The sequence below is a fragment of the Petromyzon marinus genome, unplaced genomic scaffold, assembly GCF_048934315.1.
Source record: "Petromyzon marinus isolate PM22_M1 ecotype Great Lakes invasive population unplaced genomic scaffold, UKy_Petmar_22M1.pri1.0 PM_G_Scaffold_10, whole genome shotgun sequence".
NCBI classification, from domain to species: Eukaryota; Metazoa; Chordata; class Hyperoartia; order Petromyzontiformes; family Petromyzontidae; genus Petromyzon; species Petromyzon marinus.
In genome coordinates this window covers 797,299-823,915 of record NW_027422651.1, presented here as the reverse complement: position 1 = coordinate 823,915, position 26,617 = coordinate 797,299, and the positions used below count along the sequence as shown (strand labels likewise).

At 47.4% G+C, this 26,617-nt stretch overlaps 2 protein-coding genes across 3 annotated transcripts in view; one reads left to right on the top strand and one right to left on the bottom strand.

Moving 5' to 3' along the window:
• Positions 1–5,019, top strand: part of LOC142908616 (cadherin-2-like) — a gene marked incomplete at its 5' end in the record, with an annotated part of 44,352 nt that extends 39,333 nt beyond the window's left edge. The window contains one exon of the mRNA XM_076059383.1: positions 3,603–5,019. Within this exon, the coding sequence (XP_075915498.1) occupies positions 3,603–3,628 (26 nt within the window). The remainder of the gene's footprint in view (positions 1–3,602) is intronic.
• A 362-nt stretch (positions 5,020–5,381) lies between these two features.
• LOC142908580 (uncharacterized) lies at positions 5,382–25,946 on the bottom strand. Of its 2 annotated transcripts, XM_076059344.1 has the most exons (10): positions 25,862–25,946; positions 25,637–25,689; positions 24,808–24,921; positions 23,538–23,645; positions 20,570–20,623; positions 16,570–16,755; positions 14,684–14,830; positions 13,809–13,886; positions 11,068–11,127; positions 5,382–6,572 (listed from the first exon to the last, which is right to left on the bottom strand). In XM_076059344.1, exons 2-10 carry the CDS (start codon positions 25,682–25,684, stop codon positions 6,414–6,416), a joined length of 954 nt encoding a protein of 317 aa, XP_075915459.1. In that variant the 5' UTR covers positions 25,685–25,689; positions 25,862–25,946; the 3' UTR covers positions 5,382–6,413. The 2 variants fall into 2 exon arrangements, with proteins under 2 accessions (XP_075915459.1, XP_075915460.1); XM_076059345.1 differs by lacking the exon at positions 11,068–11,127.
• Positions 25,947–26,617: the final 671 nt, after the last annotated feature.

Sequence of the window (26,617 nt, the reverse complement as noted above, 5' to 3'; positions counted from 1 at the left end):
CTCGCGACAAACGCCTGCACCGAGGCACTAGCCATGCGCGGATGTGAGGGTGTGGGCAAGAACGCCATCCGCCGACCCGACGGGAGTTTGATGCAGCCTTGATCTACAAGGATCTTAATAGGCATTTTCGTGAGAAAATCAGTGCCTAACAAACACGGCACGGCAAGGGAAGAAGAGACCAAAATAGGCCCTGCCAATTTAATATCTCCAATCGAAATTTGCGCCCGAATTTGCCCGATAATGCCCAGCGAACTGCCATTAGCGGCGAAACACGGGATAGAAACCCGTTCCAAGGGGCGGCATCGTACGGGCAGTATATTGTAAATCAAATCCGAAATGATCGTAGCTGACGCGCCAGTATCGACTAACACGCGAAATTCCACACCCTCGATTGATCCGACAACCACGGACGAACCTGCCGTCGCCGCGACTACCCTATGGGCCAACTCAGACCACTGCCCAGGTCCGAGTGGCCGCGAACAAACGCCAGAATACCCCCCATCACACGCCGAATCGCGAGCCCTTCTTATGGTGCGTTGCGGTGTGTATGGTGTGAATGAGGGCCGAGCGTGAGAGGCGTCGTGACTTGCCTGGTTTTGCCGCGATGCCGTGGACGTCCTGTAGTCCTGGCCCCGGGATGCGGAGGGGCGTTGTCGAGGCGCATGGCAGTCAGAGGAGATGTGGCCTCGTCGGCCACAGTTGAAGCACGTCACGTCGCCGCGTGGAGAAGGCCATCCCCGCGGCTGGTCGTTGCGGCGACCAGCGTGGTCGGACGATCGCCGGCCCGTTGACCTAGTCGCCATGAAGGCCCGGTCGGGGGAGAACTCGGCGTCCCTGCTGGCAGGCTCCGACGTCGAAGCCGAGGCGGCGATGGTCGATTCCGTGTGGAGCAGCAGATGTGCGTGGATGCACCGAGCGGCTCGTAGCGAGCACATACTGTCGTCATCCACCACTTGGATGACGATGCGCAGCTCGCGCGCCAGCTCCAGCATCTTCTGGAGAATGATGGCGTCGATGGCCTCGTCGTCCATGCGAGGGTAACCCACTCTTACCATCGCCAGTAGAGCGGTCTGGAATGCCAATGGAGACTCTTTAGGGCGGCGTCGCCTGTCGTAAAATCGGCTGTGGACGTCGGATGGAGGCCCGTAGACGTCGGACATCCGTTGGAGGGCCGATTGAAGAGTCGCCCTTTTGTGCCTGGGGATGGTGAGGAGCGAGGCGAGAGCGTCGTCGTCCAGAGTGGCCGGTAGCGCTCGGAGCGCCTGTGCGTCCGACCAGCCCACCATCTCTTGGTGGCTCAGGAAGCGACGCTGGAACACCGCCCATTCGCCCCCTTCAGATGTGAATTCCCGGAAGATGGGCAGGCGTTGTTGGAGGGCGGATGTCGTCTCCCCCTCAGCTTGCACCGTCTCGAGCCGGAGATCGGCGATTTCCCGGCCGATAGATTCTACTGTACCATGTCGGTACAGTGATGACGCGGCGTCCGCTGAGGAACTTGAATTCGCAGCGTCGCGTGCTGATGATGTTGCGGGTTTTGATTGGCCCCCCGCGTTCCCAGGATGCCCCTGGCTTCCGCTTCCGGCGGGATCACGTGGTTCTCTGGCGGGAAAATCAAAATGTCCGCCCCGGCCGATGGCAGGAACGTCTGCCGGCGGTTGACTCGGCCTGCCCGCGACGTCCAAGTTGATCTCCTCGAGAATGGAGGCCGCGGCATGTAGGAGTTGAGCGAGACGGCCGTGTGCTGCCCTGAGTCCGTCCCCCATGGCAGGGGGAGCAACCGGCTGCTCAACCGGTGGCTGGGCGGCCGTCAACGCGGCAGCATTTTCAGTGGAGCTGGCGGTGCTTGCAGGTGAGACAGCGTTATCTTCGTTCTGGCTCCGCGCGTGGGCTGAACTTCTGGTTTCCATTTCCAACCACTCCTGACACCAGTTGTAGTGTTGTAAGGACGAGCAGACTTCTTAAGGAGGCACACTCTGTTTATTGTATTATTTCCTTATACAATGCTTAACACACACAGAGGGATATTCGGTCCCCTCACCCGATACCCTAGGGAGGTACAGCCTCCGGACTTGGCGGGACTCACACGTCTACCGCTAACCTCCTTGATACCTAAGGAGGTACAGCCTCCGGACTTGGCGGGACTCACACGTCTACCGCTAACCTCCTTGATACCTAAGGAGGTACAACCTCCGGACTTGGCGGGACTCACACGTCTACCGCTATCCTAGTCCTCCGGCTAGGACCTAGGGGAGGCTATCTGACCCACCGCTGGCCCGGTGGGTCCTGACCACTGGGTATGCCGAGCCTTAGCCCTTAGAAGGGCTGGGAGGCTGGTCCAGGGTCCTAGCTAGGCTTCAGCCCAGTCTTCTGTCTTCGTGCAGGGAAAGAACTCCCCGAGGTCCGTTGGGTCACCCGTCTTATACCCCTTCGTGGCCAGGTAGAACCAATCATACATTCCCACGTGGAACCGTCTGATTGGTTCGTACAAAACCCTGGCTACGATCCGTTTCACCTCGACTGACCCCAACCGTTGTACCCAGGGGTAATGCTGCACTGCCCCGGTGGCAATGCAGGTTACGCAACAGCGCGTAGTTAACACCTCTACACATATTTAAGTTCAAATCGTAGTTTCGCGGTAATTTTTTGAAGGTGGAGGGGTTACCAGCCCCTCTACCCATCCAGAGCCCCCGTTTAGCCCCTGTGGTGGTCACAGACGCCATGAGGGGAGGAACCAATCGGAATTGGCCCTCCCCCCACAGCACTGTCCACGACAGAGTTGCCCGTCCGGCACCACGAGGTAGGGGGTTGAACACCATCACCACCATCATCACACCACTCACTTGAACATCACCACCATCAAAACACTCACTTGAACATCATCACCATCACACACCACTCACTTGAACACCATCACCACCATCACACACCACTCACTTGAACACCATCACCACCGTCACACACCACTCACTTGAACACCATCACCACCATCACACACCACTCACTTAAACACCATCACCACCATCACACACCACTCACTTGAACCACCATCACACACCACTCACTTGAACCATTACCATCACCACCATCACAACACTCACTTGAACACCATCACACACCACTCACTTGAACATCACAACACTCACTTGAACATCATCACCATCACACACCACTCACTTGAACACCATCACCATCACACACCACTCACTTGAACACCATCACCACCGTCACACACCACTCACTTGAACACCATCACCACCATCACCACCATCACACACCACTCACTTGAACACCATCACCACCATCACACACCACTCACTTGAACCACCATCACACACCACTCACTTGAACCATCACCATCACCACCATCACAACACTCACTTGAACACCATCACACACCACTCACTTGAACATCACCACCATCACCACCATCACACACCACTCACTTGAACACCATCACCATCACACACCACTCACTTGAACATCACCACCATCACACACCACTCACTTGAACACCATCACCATCACACACCACTCACTTGAACATCACCACCATCACCACCATCACACACCACTCACTTGAACCACCACCGCTGCGCCTGCAGAGTTTGCGTGCGGCCGATGCCGATGAGATGTCACCTCCGTACGACTCGCTGGCCGTCTTCGCGTACGAGGGCTCCGGCTCCGAGGCCGGCTCACTGAGCTCACTGAGCTCACTGAACTCCTCACTGAGCTCCTCACTGAGCGGCTCCTCACCGTGGGACGCCGACCACAGCCACGGGGTCCTGGACACGTGGGGGCCGAACTTCTTCCACAATCTGTCGGACTTCCACAAGCTGGCGGACTTGTACGCTGGCGACTCAGACTGAGAACATCCACCACTACCACTACTACCACTATCACCACTACTACTACACTCACTACTACCACTGCGACTACCACTACCACCACTATCACCACTACTACCACTACACTCACCACTACTACTACCACTATCACCACTATCACCACTACTACCACTACTATTACACTCACCACTACTACTACCACCACTACTACCACTATTACCACTACACTCACCACTACTACTACCACCACTACTACTACCATCACTATCACCACTACCACCACTACCACCACACCCACCACTACCACCACTATCACCACACCCACCACTACCACCACACCCACCACTACCACCACACCCACCACTACTACCACTATCACCACTACTACCACTATTACCACCACACCCACCACTACCACCACTATCACCACTACTACTACCACTACTACCACTACCATCACTATCACCACTACTACCACCACTACCACCACTATCACCACTACCACCACTACCACCACACCCACCACTACCACCACTATCACCACACCCACCACTACCACCACACCCACCTCACGTCCTGCTGCTGCTGATGTTGATGTTTCAGTTCTGTTTTTAATCCGCCCTTGAGGACAAGAGCGTCGTTTGATTATCAAGGGCGTAGTTTAATTATTATAAATTAAGAACCTTAGCTTGATTTATCACTTGCGCTGCTGAGGAAGGACACCACCGTGACACTCGTCACGGAACAACAACACATCATACGGTCCACGTGATGTACCGCACAAGCAGCAGAGCAATCCCGTACCGTAATGCCGTACCACCGTGCTCTCACCCTTGCGGGGTAGGCAAAGACTGCTAGTCACGGTGGCTAGGAGATGAACCCACGTCCTCCTGGTACGCAGGTCGTGGGTTCACTCCAGACCCTGACACGGCCTCCTGCTGCTGCTCCTGTGTATTTGGAGTTTGCGCGTCTCCCCATGGCAGTGCGAGTTTTCTCCTGGTGCTCCGGTGTTTTCCCCCGCTCCGCATTTAGAAACAACGTCTCTACGGCATGTTTATTTTTCGTGAGCATTTAGCTGCTGCTGTAAGTGTTCCACGCGTTGAGTTATCGCTTCTCTGTTTTTGTTATATACATGTGTACCCGGTAAAATAAAAAAAATAAACGTTTCTCAGTATCGTGGTCACAGCGCGCGCCCCTTGTACCGCGATGTTCGCGAACGTCACCTCGACTCTTAACGCCGCTTTTTTTTCGCGCCCGTTTAAGGGGGGGGGTCAGGTCGTCGCGTCGAGTTTAAAATGTTTGTTCACGCACCGCCCCCCTCCGGTCCTTCACTCGAGGCTGAAGGCGACCTAGGGGATCGATTTTCAGGAGCTCAGCCACGTGCAGCTCCGACCTCATCGAAACCGGTGATGTCAACAACGCCGAAAGTTGCGAAGGGCCGAGTTGACACTCGCGACGGGGTTTCACGAACTCGCGACCTTTCCCAACGTATTTCCTCACGTCGAACAAGCAAAAAAAAGGGCACGGAATTACTCGCAGATTTTAAGTGCTTTAATTTCGAGCGTACACTTGACGTCGCCCTTACGAGACGGCACTCGATGAAGCGATATTACAGCAACGAACAGAACAAAATGAACATTTACTTTACAATCGCAACGTATATAATACCACGAAAGTCCACGCCCGCCAGTGACGTTATACTGCTCCTGTTCTGTCAAGCGTGTTTATTAAACAGTTTATGGCCAGTTCATTGCTACTGACGTGAACCATGTGTTGCCTATTCCGAATTACCCAGCTTGTTGTTTTCACGTCTTGAATGGCGTAGCCTTCAAAAGTCGACCTACACACAGTTCGCTCTTCATTGCAAGGCCCGCAGGCCACTAGCGGCCACTGATGGGCCTTTAGCGCGGCCCTCTGACGTACGCCCCCCCCCCCGACAATACACAAATGTGAAAACACCCCCCCCCCCCCATCATCATCATGCTGCTGTCAACCCCAGCTGTGGTTTCAAATGTGTGGCCGCCCAACTCAAACTTATCGGCGAAAGTGTCGCCCCCCTCCTCTCTGAAAATTGGTGAGAAACACTTTTATTATTCTTGGTTCTTTCGGTAAAGTCACCACCGCGTAGAAGGGAAACAGTAAAATAATAAAAATATATAAAACAAAATTCTCACGGCGTTTCGACTGCAACACAAGCAATCATCATTAGGTGTGAAAACCACAGCAATAAATATTTTTCAAATTTTCTTGCTGTGGTTTTCACACCTGATGACGATTGCTTTGTGTTGCAGTCGAAACGTCATGATAATTTTATTGTTTTATATTTGTATTATTTTATTGTTTCCCTTCTACGTGGTGACTTTACCGAAAGAACCAAGAATATGAATCCCTGCAGTCACAAAAGCTTTAAATCAACAGAAAAACACTTACTTAAAACTGAACACCCAAAATATTTTAACCGCGGTGGCTAAAAGTCTCCACCCTGGCCACCATTTCGCCAAGAACATTGAACGCAAAACAACGTTAAAACAACGTTAAAACGTCGCTCAAAAAAACACTGATTATTTATTAATCCTCAGGTTCAAAAGCGTAGACATCTGGATCCTCAAACCAGTCAAAGATGTTGCCCCACTCTATTGCAGGAGGCTTGCTGGGAGGTAACGCAGATATCATCCTCCCTCGTTTGACCTTTCTTGTCGACGCAGCTTTTCTTGAGATCTCGCTCGCCTGTGACAAATGAACACATCGAAGACGCCACAACAACACCGCCATCGTCAACAGTCACAAAGATGCGGGACGCAAACGCAGAGGCGCTCACAAAGAAGCACGGCGAGATGCTCCCTTGGGATTACACTGAGAGATGGTGAAAGGAACAACGTTTTCGTTGTCCATCCACCCGCACCTTCGATTAGCACAGTTGGCTATGTACGGTGGTGCCAAAGTAGTTTAACACGTACACACGCACGGACGTACGCACGCACGTACACACATACGCACGGACAGCACGAGGGACAGATAATGTACACAGGGTTCGTGGCTACGCACGGTGGTGCGAAAGTAGTTCAACACGTACACACGCACACACGCACGTACGTACGTATAGACAACACGAGGGTCAGATAATGTACACAGGGTTCGTGGCTACGCACGGTGGTGCGAAAGTAGTTTAACACACGTACTGCACGGACAACACGAGGGTCAGATAATACACACGGGGGTTTCGTGACATCGTTCAAACTGTTGAGAGAAGCCACCTTGGGCAGGAGAGGGACGATGGGACGATGGTCAAGGAAAAAACGGACCGGAGTGGCATCCAACGGAAGATACTCGACCGAGGCGGCGCCAACCGAGGAGATGGAGCGATGAATTAAGCCCCGCGTGCACAGGCGCTAGGTGTGGATCATTATAGATCTGCAGGATCGCGAGAGATGTGGCGATTGTGCGGGGAGGCCTCCGTCCGGAAGGTGGAATGATTACGGCTGATGGGAGTCTCCATGCCACAAAAACAAGAATGTAGAAGCGTGAAAACGAGGGCACCAAACATGTGACACGAACACATTATTGTAAACATTAAACAGCATTTACATAAAAGGGGGGGGGGGAGCACTCAAAAGCTCCACACTGATAGATTCAAGAATCCATGGCTACGCTGCCATCTCCTGACCACCTCATAGGCCATGCCTGGTAGTCCCCGGCAGTCTCCCATGCAAGTATTGCACCGGCTAAATCCTGCTTAGTGTCTGAGATCTGACAAGAGTGGGCCCATTTAAAGATCGGTCAAAATTGTTGGCTTGAATGGGTGGGTGACCAATCGGGTGACTGGCATTGACGCTGCTATACGCGGACTGGGAATGAGAGCGACCGCCTAGAAGCAATGCAATGAGATAAGTGGACAATAGAAGTGACGCTGCAATACGCGGACTGGAAATGAGACGCCTAGAAGCAATGCAATGAGATAAGTGGACAATAGAAGTGACGGCGCAGAACTGCAATTGCTGGCTCATGCCACACTGCAGGCAGAAGGAGTTCTACAGAAGGTGAGCGGCGCTGTCCACGACGTCTTGGAAGGAGTTCTACAGAGGGTGACCGCTGTTAACAACGTCTTGGAAGGAGTTCTACAGAGGGTGACCACTGTCCACGACGTCTTGGAAGGAGTTCTACAGAGGGTGACCGCTGTTAACAACGTCTTGGAAGGAGTTCTACAGAGGGTGACCGCTGTTAACAACGTCTTGGAAGGAGTTCTACAGAGGGTGACCACTGTCCACGACGTCTTGGAAGGAGTTCTACAGAGGGTGACCGCTGTCCATGACGTCTTGGAAGGAGTTCTACAGAGGGTGACCACTGTCCACGACGTCTTGGAAGGAGTTCTACAGAGGGTGAGCGGCGCTGTCCACGACGTCTTGGAAGCTGGTGGGAGTAGCCGCAACTTGACCCCACCACACACAACTAGCCGATCGATTAAATGGCGCACCCATTTATCCAGAATGAGAAGTTGTATTTATATTGGAGGAATCCGATGAGCTATGAAGCTGTTTTTCACAGATGTCCGGTACTATTAACTATTTTTTTTATTTTACCAGGTAAGGCCCACTGAGCTGTATAGCTCTCGTTCAGAAGTGACCTGGCCACAAATGATAACTCGACCAAGTGGCTTATCACGTGGAAATGTATAGCAGCCAAATACTCTAAAAAGCCACGTTTTTAAATGTGTAGGGAACAATCGGAGGACCTGGAGAAAAATCCACGCGACCACGTGGAGAACACGCAAGCTCCAAATATACAGCAGGCGTCAGAGTCGGCATGGAATCCACGACCTCCTGTATGCCAGGTGAGGCCGTTAACATTTCTCCACCGGTAAGAAGGCCATGTCAGAGGTCACAACAGCAAACAATACAAGAACACCACAATAGGAGTGCAAAGTATAGGAAAGGTAAAAAAAATGAATAAAAAAATATAAACAAAAAAAACTAAACCATTTTGATCTTACTCTTTGTTTTTTTTTGGTAAAGTCACGTAGGTTAAAAAAATCAATAAAATAAAAATAAATGAAAACCAAATTTTTTTTTATCTCAGCAGGTAAAGCCCATTGAACGATGAGCTTCTTTTAGAGCGGCGAACTGGCCACAGACAGCAGCTCTACGAAGCGGCTTGCCGCGTGAAACGTTGCTGGAGAGCAACAATGATCTTTTGGAGCGAGAGACAAAAGTGCGTTACGTCGTGGGCATTGTTGAAACCGCAGCGCCCAGGGAGATCAAGCCGGATTGCAAGCGAAGCGCACTCATTCTAGATTGGAAGTTGTCGTGACTGCAAAGGATCCACACACTCTGGCTCTTTCGGTAAAGTCACGTAGGTAAAGAAAATAAAAATAAAGGTTAAATATAAATTAAACCACGACGTTTTGATTGCGACACAAAGCGGTCATCATCAGGCAAAGGGGTCAGCCTCTAAAGGCAAAGTGTTTGTGAAGGTTTGGGGATGGGGGGCATAGCCCAAGTGTAGCACACCAGAAGCACGGGCGGTGCACGAGTGCCAATGTAGCAACAATGTAGCAACGATGTAGCAACAATGCCAATGTAGCAACAATGCCAATGTAGCAACAATGTAGCAACAATGCCAATGTAGCTAACAATGTAGCAACAATGCCAATGTAGCAACAATGCCAATGCAGCAACAATGCCAATGTAGCAACAATGCCAATGTAACAACAATGCTAATGCAGCAACAATGCCAATGTAACAACAATGCCAATGCAGCAACAATGCCAATGTAGCAACAATGCCAATGTAGCCAACAATGTAGCAACAATGCTAATGTAGCAACAATGCCAATGTAGCAACAATGCCAATGTAACAACAATGCCAATGTAACAACAATGCCAATGCAGTAACAATGCCAATGTAACAACAATGCCAATGCAGCAACAATGCCAATGTAGCAACAATGCCAATGCAGCAACAATGCCAATGTAGCAACAATGCCAATGTAACAACAATGCCAATGCAGCAACAATGCCAATGTAACAACAATGCCAATGTAGCAACAATGCCAATGTAGCCAACAATGTAGCAACAATGCCAATGTAGCAACAATGCCAATGCAGCAACAATGCCAATGTAGCAACAATGCCAATGTATCAACAATGCCAATGCAGCAACAATGCCAATGTAACAACAATGCCAATGCAGCAACAATGCCAATGTAACAACAATGCCAATGTATCAAACAATGCCAATGTAACAACAATGTAGCAACAATGCCAATGTAGCAACAATGCCAATGTAGCAGCAATGCCAATGTAGCAACAATGCCAATGCAGCAACAATGCCAATGTAGCAACAATGCCAATGTAACAACAATGCCAATGCAACAACAATGCCAATGTAACAACAATGCCAATGTATCAAACAATGTGAATGCAGCAACAATGCCAATGTAACAACAATGCCAATGTAGCAACAATGCCAATGTAGCAACAAAACCAATGTAGCAACAATGCCAATGTAGCAACAATGTCAATGTAGCAACAATGCCAATGTAGCAACAATGCCAGTTCAGCAACAATGCCAATGTAGCAACAATGTAGCAACAATGTAGCAACAATGTAGCAACAATGCCAATGTAGCAACAATACCAATGTAGCAACAATGTAGCAACAATGCCAATGTAGCAACAATGCCAATGTAGCAACAATGTAGCAACAATGCCAATGTAGCAACAAAACCAATGTAGCAACAATGCCAATGTAGCAACAATGCCAATGTAGCAACAATGCAACAACAATGCCAATGTAGCAACAATGCCAATGTAGCAGCAATGCCAATGTAGCAACAATGTATCAAACAATGCCAATGTAGCAACAATGCCAATGCAGCAACAAAACCAAACGCTGGGTATGCGGGGGGGGGGGGGGGGGGGGGAAATTAACTAGGAAATTAAATAGTCTAGAACCCGGCAGATATGATGGAACAACCAAAAACATCTTCTTGGTTCTTTCGGTAAAGTCACGTAGAAGGGAAATAATAAAATAATACAAATAAAACAATAATTTTCGTATTGTTTTATTTTTACCGAAAGAACCAAGATTATGAATCCAATACTATACAGGCATATCCTTGGCAACTTCATAGCAACACCTGGTATCGTTAGCAGACCCCACAAGGTATATTCAACATCTGCCACAAACAATTTTGCAAGAATTTAAAGTGTAGTGCTAAAGCCTCACTCGGATTGTGCCCGTGTCATCGTCATCGGAGTCACCTGACCCCTCGGCATCAAAAAGGTTCTGAGGAAAATGTAAACAGTGATTAGCACAAATAAACTTGGGCATCTTCAGAGGTCAAATCAATTTCTAGGTTCACCTCCTCCAACCACATCTTGCACACCGCGTGCACTGCAGCCATGACCAATTTCATTCCACAAATGCCTCAATGACGTAGCTGCTGCACTTGGCACAGCCACGTTTCAAAGCTGCCTGAGTCGTTTCAAGGCCCCGGTTATGGTTATTCAGTTGAGGAAATTGTTTCCATTGAAAATCAAGTCACTTGAAGTAATCAATCCCATTCATTAAAACAGCTCATTCAGGGGGGGGGGGGGGCGACGTTTCGGCCACAACACAAGCAGCCATCCTCAGGTGAAGGAACAGAACTGTCTGGACGACAGCGCTCCAGTGAACACCGCTAAGCTTGGCAGCGTCTTTTAAGCTGGGTGGGAGGAGCAGAGCCCCTTGACAAAGGAGTTTACATATCAACAGAGGAATTTATCATTGAAGTAGCTAAGTTAATGTGAAAGATTAGCAGGATGTTAATGTGAGGAATGAGCATGTAACTGGGAGATTAGCATGATGTTAGTGTGAGGAATTAGCATGTAACTGGGAGATTAGCAGGATGTTAGTGTGAGGAATTAGCATGTAACTGGGAGATTAGCAGGATGTTAATGTGATGAATTAGCATGTAACTGGGAGATTAGCATGATGTTAATGTGAGAAATGAGCATGTAACTGGGAGATTAGCAGGATGTTAGTGTGAGGGATTAGCATGTAACTGGGAGATTAGCATGATGTTAGTGTGAGAAATTAGCATGTAACTGGGAGATTAGCATGATGTTAGTGTGAGGGATTAGCATGTAACTGGGAGATTAGCATGATGTTAATGTGAGGAATTAACATGTAACTGGGAGATTAGCATGATGTTAATGTGAGGGATTAGCATGTAACTGGGAGATTAGCAGGATGTTAATGTGAGGAATTAGCATGTAACTGGGAGATTAGCATAATGTTAATGTGAGGGATTAGCATGTAACTGGGAGATTAGCAGGATGTTAATGTGAGGAATTAGCATGTAACTGGGAGATTAGCATGATGGTAATGTGAGGAATTAGCATGTAACTGGGAGATTAGCATGATGTTAATGTGAGGGATTAGCATGTAACTAGGAGATTAGCAGGATGTTAATGTGAGGAATTAGCATGTAACTGGGAGATTAGCATGATGTTAGTGTGAGGAATTAGCATGTAACTGGGAGATTAGCATGATGTTAGTGTGAGGGATTAGCATGTAACTGGGAGATTAGCATGATGTTTATGTGAGGAATTAGCATGTAACTGGGAGATTAGCATAATGTTAATGTGAGGGATTAGCATGTAACTGGGAGATTAGCAGGATGTTAATGTGAGAAATTAGCACGTAACTGGGAGATTAGCATGATGTTAATGTGAGGAATTAGCATGTAACTGGGAGATTAGCATGATGTTAATGTGAGGGATTAGCATGTAACTAGGAGATTAGCAGGATGTTAATGTGAGGAATTAGCATGTAACTGGGAGATTAGCATGATGTTAGTGTGAGGGATTAGCATGTAACTGGGAGATTAGTGTAGTGCCGTGAATTCACTCGGACGACAACCGTCTCTTTTTCCGCCGTCACTTTTATTCCATCGTTCCGTACACACAGTAATTCTCTCCGTGCTCCGCCAACTCGGACACTCCGATTTACTTCAGCATTGTCCGTGCATCACCTTCCACACACAGTGTTTCTTCGCCTATCTCTTCACACACAGTATCTTCCCTTCCACACACAGTGGTTCGTCTTCTATCTCCTCACACACAGTATCGCCACTATTTCTTCACACGCAGTGACTTCCATCTATTCACACACAGTGACTCTATCTATCTCCGCTAACGCTGACTCTCCCCATCGCTATTTACTGTCTTTGGGGTCCGGCTCTCTATCTATTCTTCCATAACATTTCCAGCTGTCTTCTTCGTATCTCTTCACCTCTCGCCAACAACTGCCCAGCAACAACTCTCCAGCAACAACTCCCCAGCAGCAACTCTCCAACAGCAACTCTCCAACAGCAACTCTCCAACAGCAACTCTCCAACAGCAACTCCTTTCCGTTCAAACCACCTCGCGTTTTATCCCCTCTCGCATTAGCCTTAATGAATTGCCACGTGGCTCGCTGGCCGTTTCCCGCCAGCCCGCACCTGTCCCCTTCATCAGACATTCAGACGCCACCACTTAACGCTAACAGCCTCTCGACCAATCACAGCCCTCGTGCCACGACTCCCTTAATTACTTGGGTTTGTTTACGCCACTCGCGACTCGACCACCTGTTCGACCTCGTGTGACCCGTTCTCCTTGTCTGTCTGTATGTACTGTATATGGCCAATTCCTATGCACATTATCTACCCCACTACATTAGCATGATGTTAATGTGAGGAATTAGCATGTAACTGGGAGATTAGCACGATGTTAATGTGAGGGATTAGCATGTAACTGGGAGATTAGCATGATGTTAGTGTGAGGGATTAGCATGTAACTGGGAGATTAGCATGATGTTAACGTGAGGAATTAGCATGTGACTGGTCCATAAACAGTTCAGGTTTAACCTGGTCGAGTGCAGGCACCATTGGTGCCGCGTCAGCGAAACCTCGACATCTACGTGAGGAAGACGTCGGAGACCCTCACCTTGCCTGCTGCCCTGGCCTTGTCACTTCGCTTGGATGGCATCGCGCCAGACACACTTTCTAGGAGTTGTTCATCCACCTAACGTACATTCATAAATATCGATGAAGATAAATCGTGCACATGCATAGATCCTGCAATTAAACAAAAATTATTCGGCCTTGCTGTTATACGGCGTAAGCCAAAAGGCTTCCTGAATTTTTTTTAAATAATAATTTACTTTACAAAAAAAATCAGTTCCCGTGCGCGCAACGCACGAGCAAATATAAATCTTCGTCGAGGTGTTGCACGTTGAGATTTTTGGGAATTCAGAAACCCGTCCCCTGGTCACGGGCATGCTTTGTGAGCGCTCCGTCTCTGGCACATCCATCCTACGGTTATTTAACAAATGCTCCAAGCTCGCCACGATGTTTATTCCACCTTCACGCATCCAGTGACCGCGGCCTTTTATTCCGATTCATGGTGATGGAGACTCACATTAAACTGCAGAGGAGAGATTTTGTTTGTGTTTTTCATTAAAAATTTATCTTTTAGTGCCAATTGTCAAATGAATGCCTTAAGATTCCAGTTACACAGCCATGCAATTATTAAGCAATTATTTTCATTAGATTATAGCAAATATTTAATTATCTGCGGCATGCCAGTCAGCCCCCAATAACGGGAAAGGCTCTCCCCCCAGTTGGTCCGGCTTTGAGTGGTTTGACTGCGCGCCGTACATTAGGAGGAATGCCTCTATTCAGCACGAACATCCACAAGTGAACCTGGCATGACGCGAATCATCCCTGGGGTCAAGCGAGCCGCTCCTTCCCCTACGAGAGTGGATCAAGTCCCATTGTGGCGTCCGAAGAATTACAATCAAAGCGGTCGCATTAACTCACCGTCAAATCCATGCCTTCAGAGCTCTCGGAGTCCGACCAATAGAGTAACTTTCGCTTTGAATTCGCCATCTCCCCCGTGGCAAGGGGCTCGCGAATGCCCTCGGGAGCCGACTTGGCCGCTGTTACTGGTGCGGGCAAAGGTGAAGTCTTGCAGATTACACGGGCACACAGACAAAGATCCCCCATTTAGGTCTCGCAGGCTACAGGGGTGAAGTCTTGTAGATCAAACGGGCACACAGACAAAGATCCCCCATTTAGGTCTCGCAGGCTACAGGGGTGCCGTGCTGATCGCAAATACCGAACATCGTCGCTTAACCCAGCGGGATTTATTTAACAAGCCTGACTGATGAATAAGACCCAAGAAAGTAAAAAAACTGCTCCAGATCTTGCTAGCTTGAATGAATACTGCTGAATAATATTGGTCTGTAATGCCAAAAGGCTGATGGCCAAAGCATCTATTATGTGCGTGTATGTGTAAACACAGAATACATTTTTCTTAGTTTTTTCGGTAAAGTCACGTTGAAGAGAAACAACAAAATAACAAAATATATATAAAACAATAAAAAATTCTCACGACGTTTCGACCATAACTCAAACGGTCATCATCAGATGATGACCATCAGATGATGACCGTTTGAGTTATGGTCGAAACGTCGTGAGAATTTTTTATTGTTTTATATATATTTTGTTATTTTGTTGTTTCTCTTCAACGTGACTTTACCGAAAAAACTAAGAATATGAATTACTGCAGTCACGAAAGCTTTAAATCAAAACAGAATACATTGTTACCCGTAACGTTCCACAATAAAAAATTAGTCTCAATACAAAATCAATTTCAATTATGTGGTGCAGAGATGTGCAGAGATGAGACCACGTGGATTGTTAACGAAAAGCGTTGAGTTGAAATCAGATTCTGTGGGCCCCGCCATAAGAATGTGGAATTTCCACTCCTGGCTTTCAGAGAGAGAGGGGGAGTGAGCCACCTCACGCCGGCTTGGCCAGCGCAGCGCACGAGGAGGGGGGTTGCCGTGGCCAGCACCTCACCTGGTCACATGTCTCCCCCCCAGTGCTGACGTGTACACACTCGGTCAGGTGTGTACAAAAGGCTGACGTGTACACACTCGGTCAGGTGTGTATACAAGGCTGACGTGTACACACTCGGTCAGGTGTGTACACAAGGCTGACGTGTACACACTCGGTCAGGTGTGTACACAAGGCTGACGTGTACACACTCGGTCAGGTGTGTACACAAGGCTGACGTGTACACACTCGGTCAGGTGTGTACACAAGGCTGACGTGTACACACTCGGTCAGGTGTGTACACAAGGCTGACGTGTACACACTGGGCCAGGTGTGTACACAAGGCTGACGTGTACACACTCGGTCAGGTGTGTACACAAGGCTGACGTGTACACACTCGGTCAGGTGTGTACACAAGGCTGACGTGTACACACTCGTCGTGTGTCAACACAATGCCCAGAGAGTTCAATTGTCTCAAAACAATGTTGATACAACTGTGCGCTCCCAGAAGGCAATTGTGGGACGGTGGCTTAAGAGACATTATTATTGTTATTCTTGTTTTTTTTTCCGGTAAAGTCACGTAGAAGGGGAAACAACAAAATAATAAAAATACGAACAAAAGCTTAAAATCAAAACGTAGATGTTTATCATCGTACCAAACGGAGAGATGGATATCGCGAAGAAAACGCGAGCGGGCTTTGGCCGGATATACTTTCGCCGGAACGGACGACGGCAGCCAGCCGACTTGGCGAGACTCGCGACGGAACGGCGGCCGAAGGCGAGGACGCCCCCAGAGAGGCCGACCGCCCTCGAGCCCGGGGAGCGACGGGGATCGGCTCCCGTGCGCGACGAAACGCGCGACGTACCTGCGTGGCTCTCTCGCGTGGACGCCGGCGGAACCCCCGAGAGGATTCGCGCGGCGCCTCGTCCCCCGCCGAACCGGGAGCGAGCGCGTTCCCGTCGCCCGTCGCCGGCGTCGCCGCGGAAGTCCCGGCCGTGACCGCCGCCTGGGGCGCGGCTCGGGGTCGGAGCGACGCGTCGACGCCGCCCTCCTGCGGGGGGAACGCGAGAGGATCGAGTCGCCGCCTTCGCCCCGGGCAAAGTTCTCGGGCTCGCTTAGACGGAGCGAGTCCCGTGGGCAAAGCGGGAGCCGCGCTCTTTAAGCGAATTTTTTTTTTAAATAAATCAATCCCGACATTTCGATCGCAACGCTAAGCAAATCATCGTCAGGTGTGACAACCACAGCAAGGACATTGTTTACTCAAGCTGGAGAGAGACCAGGGGTTATTTAACTGCCCTAACCCCTGGTCTCTCTCCCACTCATACACTCACTCACTCATACACTCACTCACTCATACACTTACTCACTCACACACTCACTTACTCATATACTCACTCTCTCACACACTCACTCACTCATACACTCACTCACTCACTCATACACTCACTCATACACTCACTCACTCATACACTCACTCACTCATACACTCAATCACTCATACACTCACTCACTCATACACTCACTCACTCATACACGCACTCACTCATACACTCACTCACTCAAACACTCACTCACACACTCACTCACTCATACACTCACTCACTCATACACTCACTCACTCAAACACTCACTCACACACTCACTCACTCATACACTCATTCACTCATACACTCACTCACTCATACACTCACTCAAACACTCACTCACTCATACACTCACTCACTCATACACTCACTCACTCATACACTCACTCACTCATACACTCACTCACACATTCACTCACTCATACACTTACTCACTCACACACTCACTTACTCATACACTCACTCTCTCACACTCACTCACTCATACACTCATACACTCACTCATACACTCACTCACACATTCACTCACTCACACACTTACTCACACACTCACTTACTCACACACTCACTGTCTCACACACTCACTCTCTCACACACTCACTCTCTCACACACTCACTCTCTCACACACTCACTCTCTCACACACTCACTCTCTCACACACTCACCCTCTCACACACTCACCCTCTCACACACTCACTCTCTCACACACTCACTCTCTCACACACTCACTCTCTCACACACTCACTCACACACTCACTCACTCACACACTCACTCACTCATACACTCACTCACTCATACACTCACTCACTCATACACTCACTCACTCATACACTCACTCACTCATACACTCACTCACTCATACACTCACTCACTCATACACTCAATCACTCATACACTCAATCACTCATACACTCAATCACTCATACACTCAATCACTCACTCACACACTCACTCACACACTCACTCACTCATACACTCACTCACTCATACACTCACTCACTCATACACTCACTCACTCATACACTCACTCACTCATACACTCACTCACTCATACACTCACTCACTCATACACTCACTCACTCATACACTCACTCACTCATACACTCAATCACTCATACACTCAATCACTCATACACTCAATCACTCATACACTCAATCACTCATACACTCAATCACTCATACACTCAATCACTCATACACTCAATCACTCATACACTCAATCACTCATACACTCAATCACTCATACACTCAATCACTCATACACTCATACACTCAATCACTCATACACTCAATCACTCATACACTCAATCACTCATACACTCAATCACTCATACACTCAATCACTCATACACTCAATCACTCATACACTCAATCACTCATACACTCAATCACTCACACACTCACTCACTCATACACTCATTCACTCATACACTCACTCACTCATACACTCACTCAAACACTCACTCACTCATACACTCACTCACTCATACACTCACTCACTCATACACTCACTCACACATTCACTCACTCATACACTTACTCACTCACACACTCACTTACTCATACACTCACCCTCTCACACACTCACTCATACACTCACTCACTCATACACTCACTCACTCATACACTCACTCACTCATACACTCACTCACTCATACACTCATACACTCACTCACTCATACACTCACTCACTCATACACTTACTCACTCACACACTCACTTACTCACTCACACACTCACTTACTCACTCATACACTCACTCACTCATACACTCACTCAAACACTCACTCACTCATACACTCACTCACTCATACACTCACTCACTCATACACTCACTCACACATTCACTCACTCATACACTCACTCACTCACACACTCACTTACTCATACACTCACTCTCTCACACACTCACTCACTCATACACTCACTCACTCATACACTCACTCACTCATACACTCACTCATACACTCAATCACTCATACACTCAATCACTCATACACTCAATCACTCATACACTCAATCACTCATACACTCAATCACTCATACACTCAATCACTCATACACTCAATCACTCATACACTCAATCACTCAATCACTCATACACTCAATCACTCATACACTCACTCACTCATACACTCACTCACTCATACACTCACTCACTCATACACTCACTCATACACTCACTCACTCATACACTCACTCACTCATACACTCACTCACACACTCACTCATACACTCATTCACTCATACACTCACTCACTCACTCATACACTCACTCACTCATACACTCACTCACACATTCACTCACTCATACACTTACTCACTCACACACTCACTTACTCATACACTCACTCACTTTCTCACACACTCACTCACTCATACACTCACTCACTCATACACTCACTCACTCATACACTCACTCATACACTCACTCATACACTCACTCATACACTCACTCACACATTCACTCACTCATACACTTACTCACTTACTCACTCACACACTCACTTACTCACTCACACACTCACTTACTCACTCATACACTCACTCACTCATACACTCACTCACTCATACACTCACTCACTCATACACTCACTCATACACCCACTCACTCATACACTCAATCACTCATACACTCACTCACTCATACACTCACTCACTCACACACTCACTCATACACTCACTCAAACACTCACTCACTCATACACTCACTCACTCATACACTCACTCACTCATACACTCACTCACTCATACACTCACTCACACATTCACTCACTCATACACTCACTCACTCACACACTCACTTACTCATACACTCACTCTCTCACACACTCACTCACTCATACACTCACTCACTCATACACTCACTCACTTACTCATACACTCACTCATACACTCACTCACTCATACACTCACTCATACACTCACTCACTCATACACTCAATCACTCATACACTCACTCACTCATACACTCACTCACTCATACACTCACTCACTCATACACTCACTCACTCAAACACTCACTCACACACTCACTCACTCATACACTCATTCACTCATACACTCACTCACTCATACACTCACTCAAACACTCACTCACTCATACACTCACTCACTCATACACTCACTCACTCATACACTCACTCACTCACACACTCACTCATACACTCACTCTCTCACACACTCACTCACTCATACACTCACTCACTCACTCACACACTCACTCATACACTCACTCATACACTCACTCATACACTCACTCATACACTCACTCATACACTCACTCACTCATACACTCACTCACTCATACACTCACTCACTCATACACTCACTCATACACTCACTCACTCACTCATACACTCACTCACTCATACACTCACTCATACACTCATTCACTCATACACTCACTCACTCATACACTCACTCAAACACTCACTCACTCATACACTCACTCACTCATGCACTCACTCACTCATACACTCACTCACTCATACACTCACCTTCTGCTTCAATTCTTCCTTTAACTTTGCTATTTCTGCTCTCATTTCATTGTTCTGCTTTCAACAAACAAAAACGTCAAGGTGATTGACATTGTATACTTGAGTTGTCTACATACACCAAGAACCTCTCTATAACGCAGGCGCGACTGGGGATATGAATGGCACACGCATTATAAGCTACTTGCATTATCAAGGAAACTTCACGTGCATCTGTACGTGTTTCTGTGCCTCCCTATCTGTGTGTCTGTCACGTGGCTCAGTATCTCAGAGTGGGGGAGCGGTAGCGCAGCGGTTAGCGCGTCGCGCTACGAACCCCACGACACGAGTTCCATTCCCTCTCACGGACAACACCGTCAGTGACGATTCTCTGAACCGGTCCTGGGCCTCCCCTAAGTCGACTCAGCCTCAAATGAGTACCTGGTGCGGTGTGTAAACATCGCCACTCGGGAGACAAAAAGGCGGTCGGGCGTGGTGCTGGCCACCCACCCCCTCGTGTGCCACAGTGCCGGCCTTCATAGGCGTTGCTCGCTAACAGCGCTTGCCCCAGCAGTCTGTTAAGGCTACACGGGGGGATCTCTGTCTTTGTGTCTCTACGTGCATCTCAGTGTCGACTAATTTCACGAGAGTCAATCGGTACGATAATTGAACTGCAGATCCGTCGAGTATTTCATAGGTAGGACGACTGAGCGGACCATCTCTCGGTTAAATCGTGTGCAGTGTGCGACCGTGCAAATGGGGCGCTTGCTCTTCCTTCAGCAAAATTTGACACCGTTCTGATTGAAAGCTTCCGTGACTGCAGGGATTCATATTCTTGGTTCTTTCGGTAAAGCCACCACCACGTAGAAGGGAAGCGATAAAATAATAAAAATATAAGACAATAGAATTCTCGGGACGTTTCGACTGCAACACAAGCAATCGTCAGGTGTGAAAACCACAGCAAGAATTTATTTTGTATTTTTCTTGCTGTGGTTTTCACACCTGACGATGATTACTTTGTGTTGCAGTCGAAACCTCGTGAGAATTTTATTGTTTTATGTTTTTTTATTATTTTATTGTTTCCCTTCTACGTGGTGGTGACTTTACCGAAAGAACCAAGAATATGTCACCGTTCTGTTCATACGATGAGTCTTTAATTTGCCGTGTGACTTGGCAACATTGCTCGCCTGCCATAACATCACCGGGATTGTGAGGGTGGGGTGGAACGTGAGCGTGACCATTCTCAACGATGATTTACCAACGGAGGAACCAACAAATGATACAGAAGCTAAACTTACCGACGTTTGCACATTTTCAAGTGCTTCCTGATGTTTGTGGCCGATATAACAATATTGCTTTTCTTTAGCTGCCAGATTCCTGTCACACTGGCGCTTTACGTCGGGGATCGCAAGAAAGAAAATGCAAAACATTTTAACGGCATTTACCAACTTGCACAAAAACTAAGGAAATAGATGTGTGTGTGTGTGTGTTTTGGCTACGGTTACAATTTGCGTTTCGAAACATTTCGTGAATATATCGCGAACAATGTAGGGACGAAAGACGACGCTTCAAAATTCTTAACAAACTTTCCACTAAAAGTAAATAAACCCAAAAATAAATAAATTGAAACATAAACACCGGCAAATGTACATTCACAGAAATCCAACACATTTGTCAATAAAACTTCCCTAAAGAGGAACATCAAAAATACGAAGGGAAACTTTCGGGCAATGACCCTGGCATCGCGCGTCGCTTTCAGATGCCCTTCTGGGGCCGTCTGGAACGCTCTTCATTTTGATATTAGGAAACCACCAGAGCGATTAACTTTGAAATCTAGATCGAGAAACTAATTTCTACTGGACATCGGTGAAAGAGAGCTTTATAGCTCATCTGATTCCTCCTCCAGCCTAAATAAATATTCTAATCTCTGTGCTTAGTTTGTTGTCCTTCCCCGACACCTCCGATAAACACGGTTGGCTACGTACAGTGCGAAAGAAGTTCAGCATACGTACAGGTTAAACACTCATTAATTGGATGATAAAACCTGCATATAATATATAAATATAGCTCAGTGGGTTTTACCTAGTTTTATTTGTGTATATATTTTTTTAAGCTATTCGTTTACCTTTCCTATACTTTGCACTCCTACCGTGTTTTGGTTATTATTTGTTGTTGTTGTTGTAACGTTCTGACCCCGTGCCCCTACTGGACATTTGTGAAAAACAGCTTTATAGCTGAAGATGGATTCTGGCTTAGCAATCATTGGAAGGATTCGAAAAACCATTTCGGGTCTTAATTGATTGTTCACGCTTACGGTGGCTTTCAGACCGCATCCATTATTTTAGTCTCCCCCCTCCTCTTTTCCGAACACAGATGGACTCGTCCATCTGAACAAACTGGCAAATCGCTCTCCGTGGTGCTAACGTTAAAAAAACGCCACTTTTTTCAAATTTTATTGCTGTGGTTTGCACACCTGACGGTGATTGCTTGTGTTGCAGTCGAAACGTCGTGAGAATTTTATTGTTTTATATTTTTATTATTCTATTGTTTCCCTTCTACGTGGTGACTTTACCGAAAGAACCAAGAATAAAAACAGCTTTATAGCTCATCGCATTCCTCCTGCAGTCTAAATAAATATTCTGATTATAATGATATACAGAGAGGAGCCAGAGCTTGGGCAACTGTCGGCTCAGGGCTCATCGTGTGGCTGCCGTGCTGCTTGTCCGTAGCTCCTCGTGCCCGAGTCATTGTTACGTCTCTCTATGATAGGGTGAGCGAATGCCGTGCGAGTTACAAGTTTAAAACGTTATTGTTGCCGTTAAGAAGGGGGGCAATTGCAGAGCGTTATGAACAAATGCGCAATGTCGTTTTCAATCCAACCATTGCCAATGAACAATCAGAAGAAAAAAAGACACTTCGTTACTTCCTTTGACAAACTTTGCAGATATTTTGAAGCAGCTTAAAGCACGAAGTGCCAACTTCCGCGCGTTACCTTGTACTCTTCCGCCATCGCAATCATTTCCGTGATTTTGAACTGTGCAGTTTTTTCCGCTCTGATTTTCACTTGCTCAATCTCAGCTGAAATACTCCGGGAATTTATCTGGAAGAGGGTAAAAAAAACCCAACGGTCACGCTATGCGCCTGGGATTTTGACTCGATAAGAAAGAAATTCATTACTAAATGCCATGAAAGCAAAATATTTGCTGTTTTTTTTTTTACTTAACATCGGTGCAAGTTAACGCTCCACGTATAAAAAGTAACATCTGCTACGGCACCATTAGACTCCACCGTGCTTGTGTTGAGGAGTAAAGGGGTGACAGAATGTCACACTCGCCTCGGGAGGAGTGACATCATGTCCCCTCGGGGTATTTGAGGGAGGACCGGTGACGTGTTCGGGGTCTTCGCGAGGAGCCGGGGTCGTGAGCGGTAGGAAAGTGGGGACCCAGGGTAGGGGGGCTACTTGACTCGGCTGGCCGAGTTGGTCAGCGCCGTGGGGAGAGCCCGTTAGCCTGGGGGGGGGGGGGGGGGGCGTAGGGGTTCCCGGTACCTTTCCCCTGGGGAGATTTAGCTTAACCACCAAGTCCCGTGTTAGCCCTTCCCCAAAAGCTAGGCGACAGCCCTTAATAAACCGTTGGCGTCAGCCCCGACAACGTCCGCCTTCCGCGTCGTCATTTACACCATAACACTTGTATAAATCACAGTTCGCACGCGACAACACGCAGCATCCTCTTCGCTGCGCGCGGTGGGTTTGGCTGTCTGCGAATCCGGCACCCTTCGAAGAAAGGCCAAGGTCGTTGATCGTTTGTGGAAACCCCCGAACCCAACTTCTGCTGATGAGGAGGCCAAGAAAATACACGAAAAGTAGATGGCGCAAACCTGTGACTGAATTGAACTCGTATGCGCGGTGCATCTTTGGCCAGATGCTCCGGTTTCAATATACCGGACTCACGACACTCACAGGTGATGGGACGTGGCCAACAATCTCCGAGCAGAACTCTCACGTGAAAGAGAAAAAGAGCTCAAGGCTTGGGTGAGGTTTCACTGAATAAATAAATGGCACTCTTATTAGTTTCAGCGTCAACTGCTTTTTGTTGTGTTTAGTTTGATGTCCTTCAACCCCCGCACCTCCCGATTATCATGCTCGGCTACGTACGGCGCGAAAGAAGTTCAACGTGCACACACATTATGCTCGGTGCGTTGTTTTTTTAACCAAGACTGAAAACGGAGGTAAAAAAAACATTTGTCAACTTCTTTCCGCAAACCTCTTTCAGGTGCTTTATCTGCTCCCTGCAATCCGCCAACTCTGCCGCTGAGTTGTTGCGCGCTTGCTCGTGCCGTCGCTTCAGCGAGTCCATTTCAGACTCCAAATCCTTGATCTGCAAAGTGAACACGGTCATCGCGAACCTTGCAGTCACCGTAAAGACTGCTTGGGTTTGAGATGTTTAAATATTTAAAAAAGTACTTAAAAAAAAACACGCTTTAATGTAATGTGCGCCGTGCTGGTGATGCCAGAACTCCACGACTCCAGGAAGTGGCCCCGAAACTCGCCACAAAGTAAGGGGCCTGTGGCCAATCACAGCCAACGTCAGTTGACAATGAGACCCAAGCCCAAACATAACATATAAAAAATAACGTTTAAATACATAACGTTTAAATACATGAATATAGTATTGTCATCAGTATGACATAAGTATACCAAGTTTGCGGTCGATACCACATTGAGAAGTGGGTTAACATTGAGTTACAAGATTTGAGGATGCAACAGAGTGAGTTAATACAAAGCTCGTGATAAAAAGGGGTTGTTTTAGAAGTGCTGTCAATGTTAATGTCATCACGCGCTGTCTGCTATTTATAAAGTCAACAACACCTGATTCCCACATTCTGCTCTTACAGTATAGCACGTAGACCGGCTTTAGACATTGTTACAATATAATTATTTGCTGTCGTCTTACATCTGAGCCACACTTGCAAGAGAGCTTTTTGGCCCAATGGGCTTTACTTAGGTAATAAACGTATGAACTTCAATTGTAACGTTGAATATTGTCCACTCTTCTGGCTGATATTGTGAAAACGACATTAAAATGTACTCACCAGCGTTTCTTGATGTTTCGCATTGTTATTGTCACTTGCAATTGTCATGTTATCTGAAAATAATAAAGTAATCATATTAATAAAAGGACTATCAATGAATGTTGGACATGATGAAAATATACAATAGACGTTAATAATGTACACACCTGATAGAAGTAAAATGTCGCACATGCGATAAATAATTAACACTCGCAATGGACATTTACACTCTCAAACGTTGCGTACCTATTTCTGTATTTTTTCCACGAATATTTGTTTCAAGCCTGCTACGAATCTCAGCTTCTTCACTGCACCTGCAAAAAAAACGTAACAAGACATCTGCCTCATTTCATTGTTTAAAAAATGTATAGGCAATGCAGCACACTCTCAATGCAAGACGAAATTCCACCGTGTAGCCTTAACAGACTGTTGGGTCAAGTGCTGCTCGCGGGCATCATTGAAGCCCGGCACGGTACACGAGGGGGTGGGTGGCCAGCACCACGCCCGGCCGCCTTTGTCTCCCCAGTGGCGATGTTGACACACCGCACCAGGTACTCATTTGAGGCCGAGTCGACCAAAGGGATGCCCAGGACCGGTTCAGACAATCGTCACACGAACGTTGTGTCCGTGATGTGCGGCAGAAGCCAGATTAAACGATGCGGAAAACTGCATCAGTGCACAAAATGTACCGTATTTGTTTTGCTTTACAGATACAACAGTCAGATGTTCTACGGAATGTAGTGCTCATAATAAAGGTTTGTGGGTTAGATCACGTTCTTTATAAATGTGTCGTAACCCTCCACCACCCGACACGGCCAATCAGCAATAAAGTGTCACGTTGACAAAAGACAAATAAATTTTTATTTAAAGCTTTCGTGACTGCAGGGATTCATCTTCTTGGTTCTTTCGGTAAAGTCACCATCACGTAGAAGGGAAACAATAAAATAATAAAAATATAAAACAATAAAATTCTCACGTCGTTTCGACTGCAACACAAGCAAT

Excerpts from the sequence above, each read along its gene's own strand:
- LOC142908580 (XM_076059344.1), bottom strand. The coding sequence starts at position 25,684 with ATGACAATTGCAAGTGACAATAACAATGCGAAACATCAAGAAACGCTG. Across the intron at positions 14,831-16,569 it reads CACGCGAGAGAGCCACGCAG|ACTTCACCTTTGCCCGCACC; the intron begins GTACGTCGCGCG and ends GTAATCTGCAAG. Across the intron at positions 6,573-11,067 it reads ATGACACGGGCACAATCCGA|GCGAGCGAGATCTCAAGAAA; the intron begins GTGAGGCTTTAG and ends CATTTGTCACAG.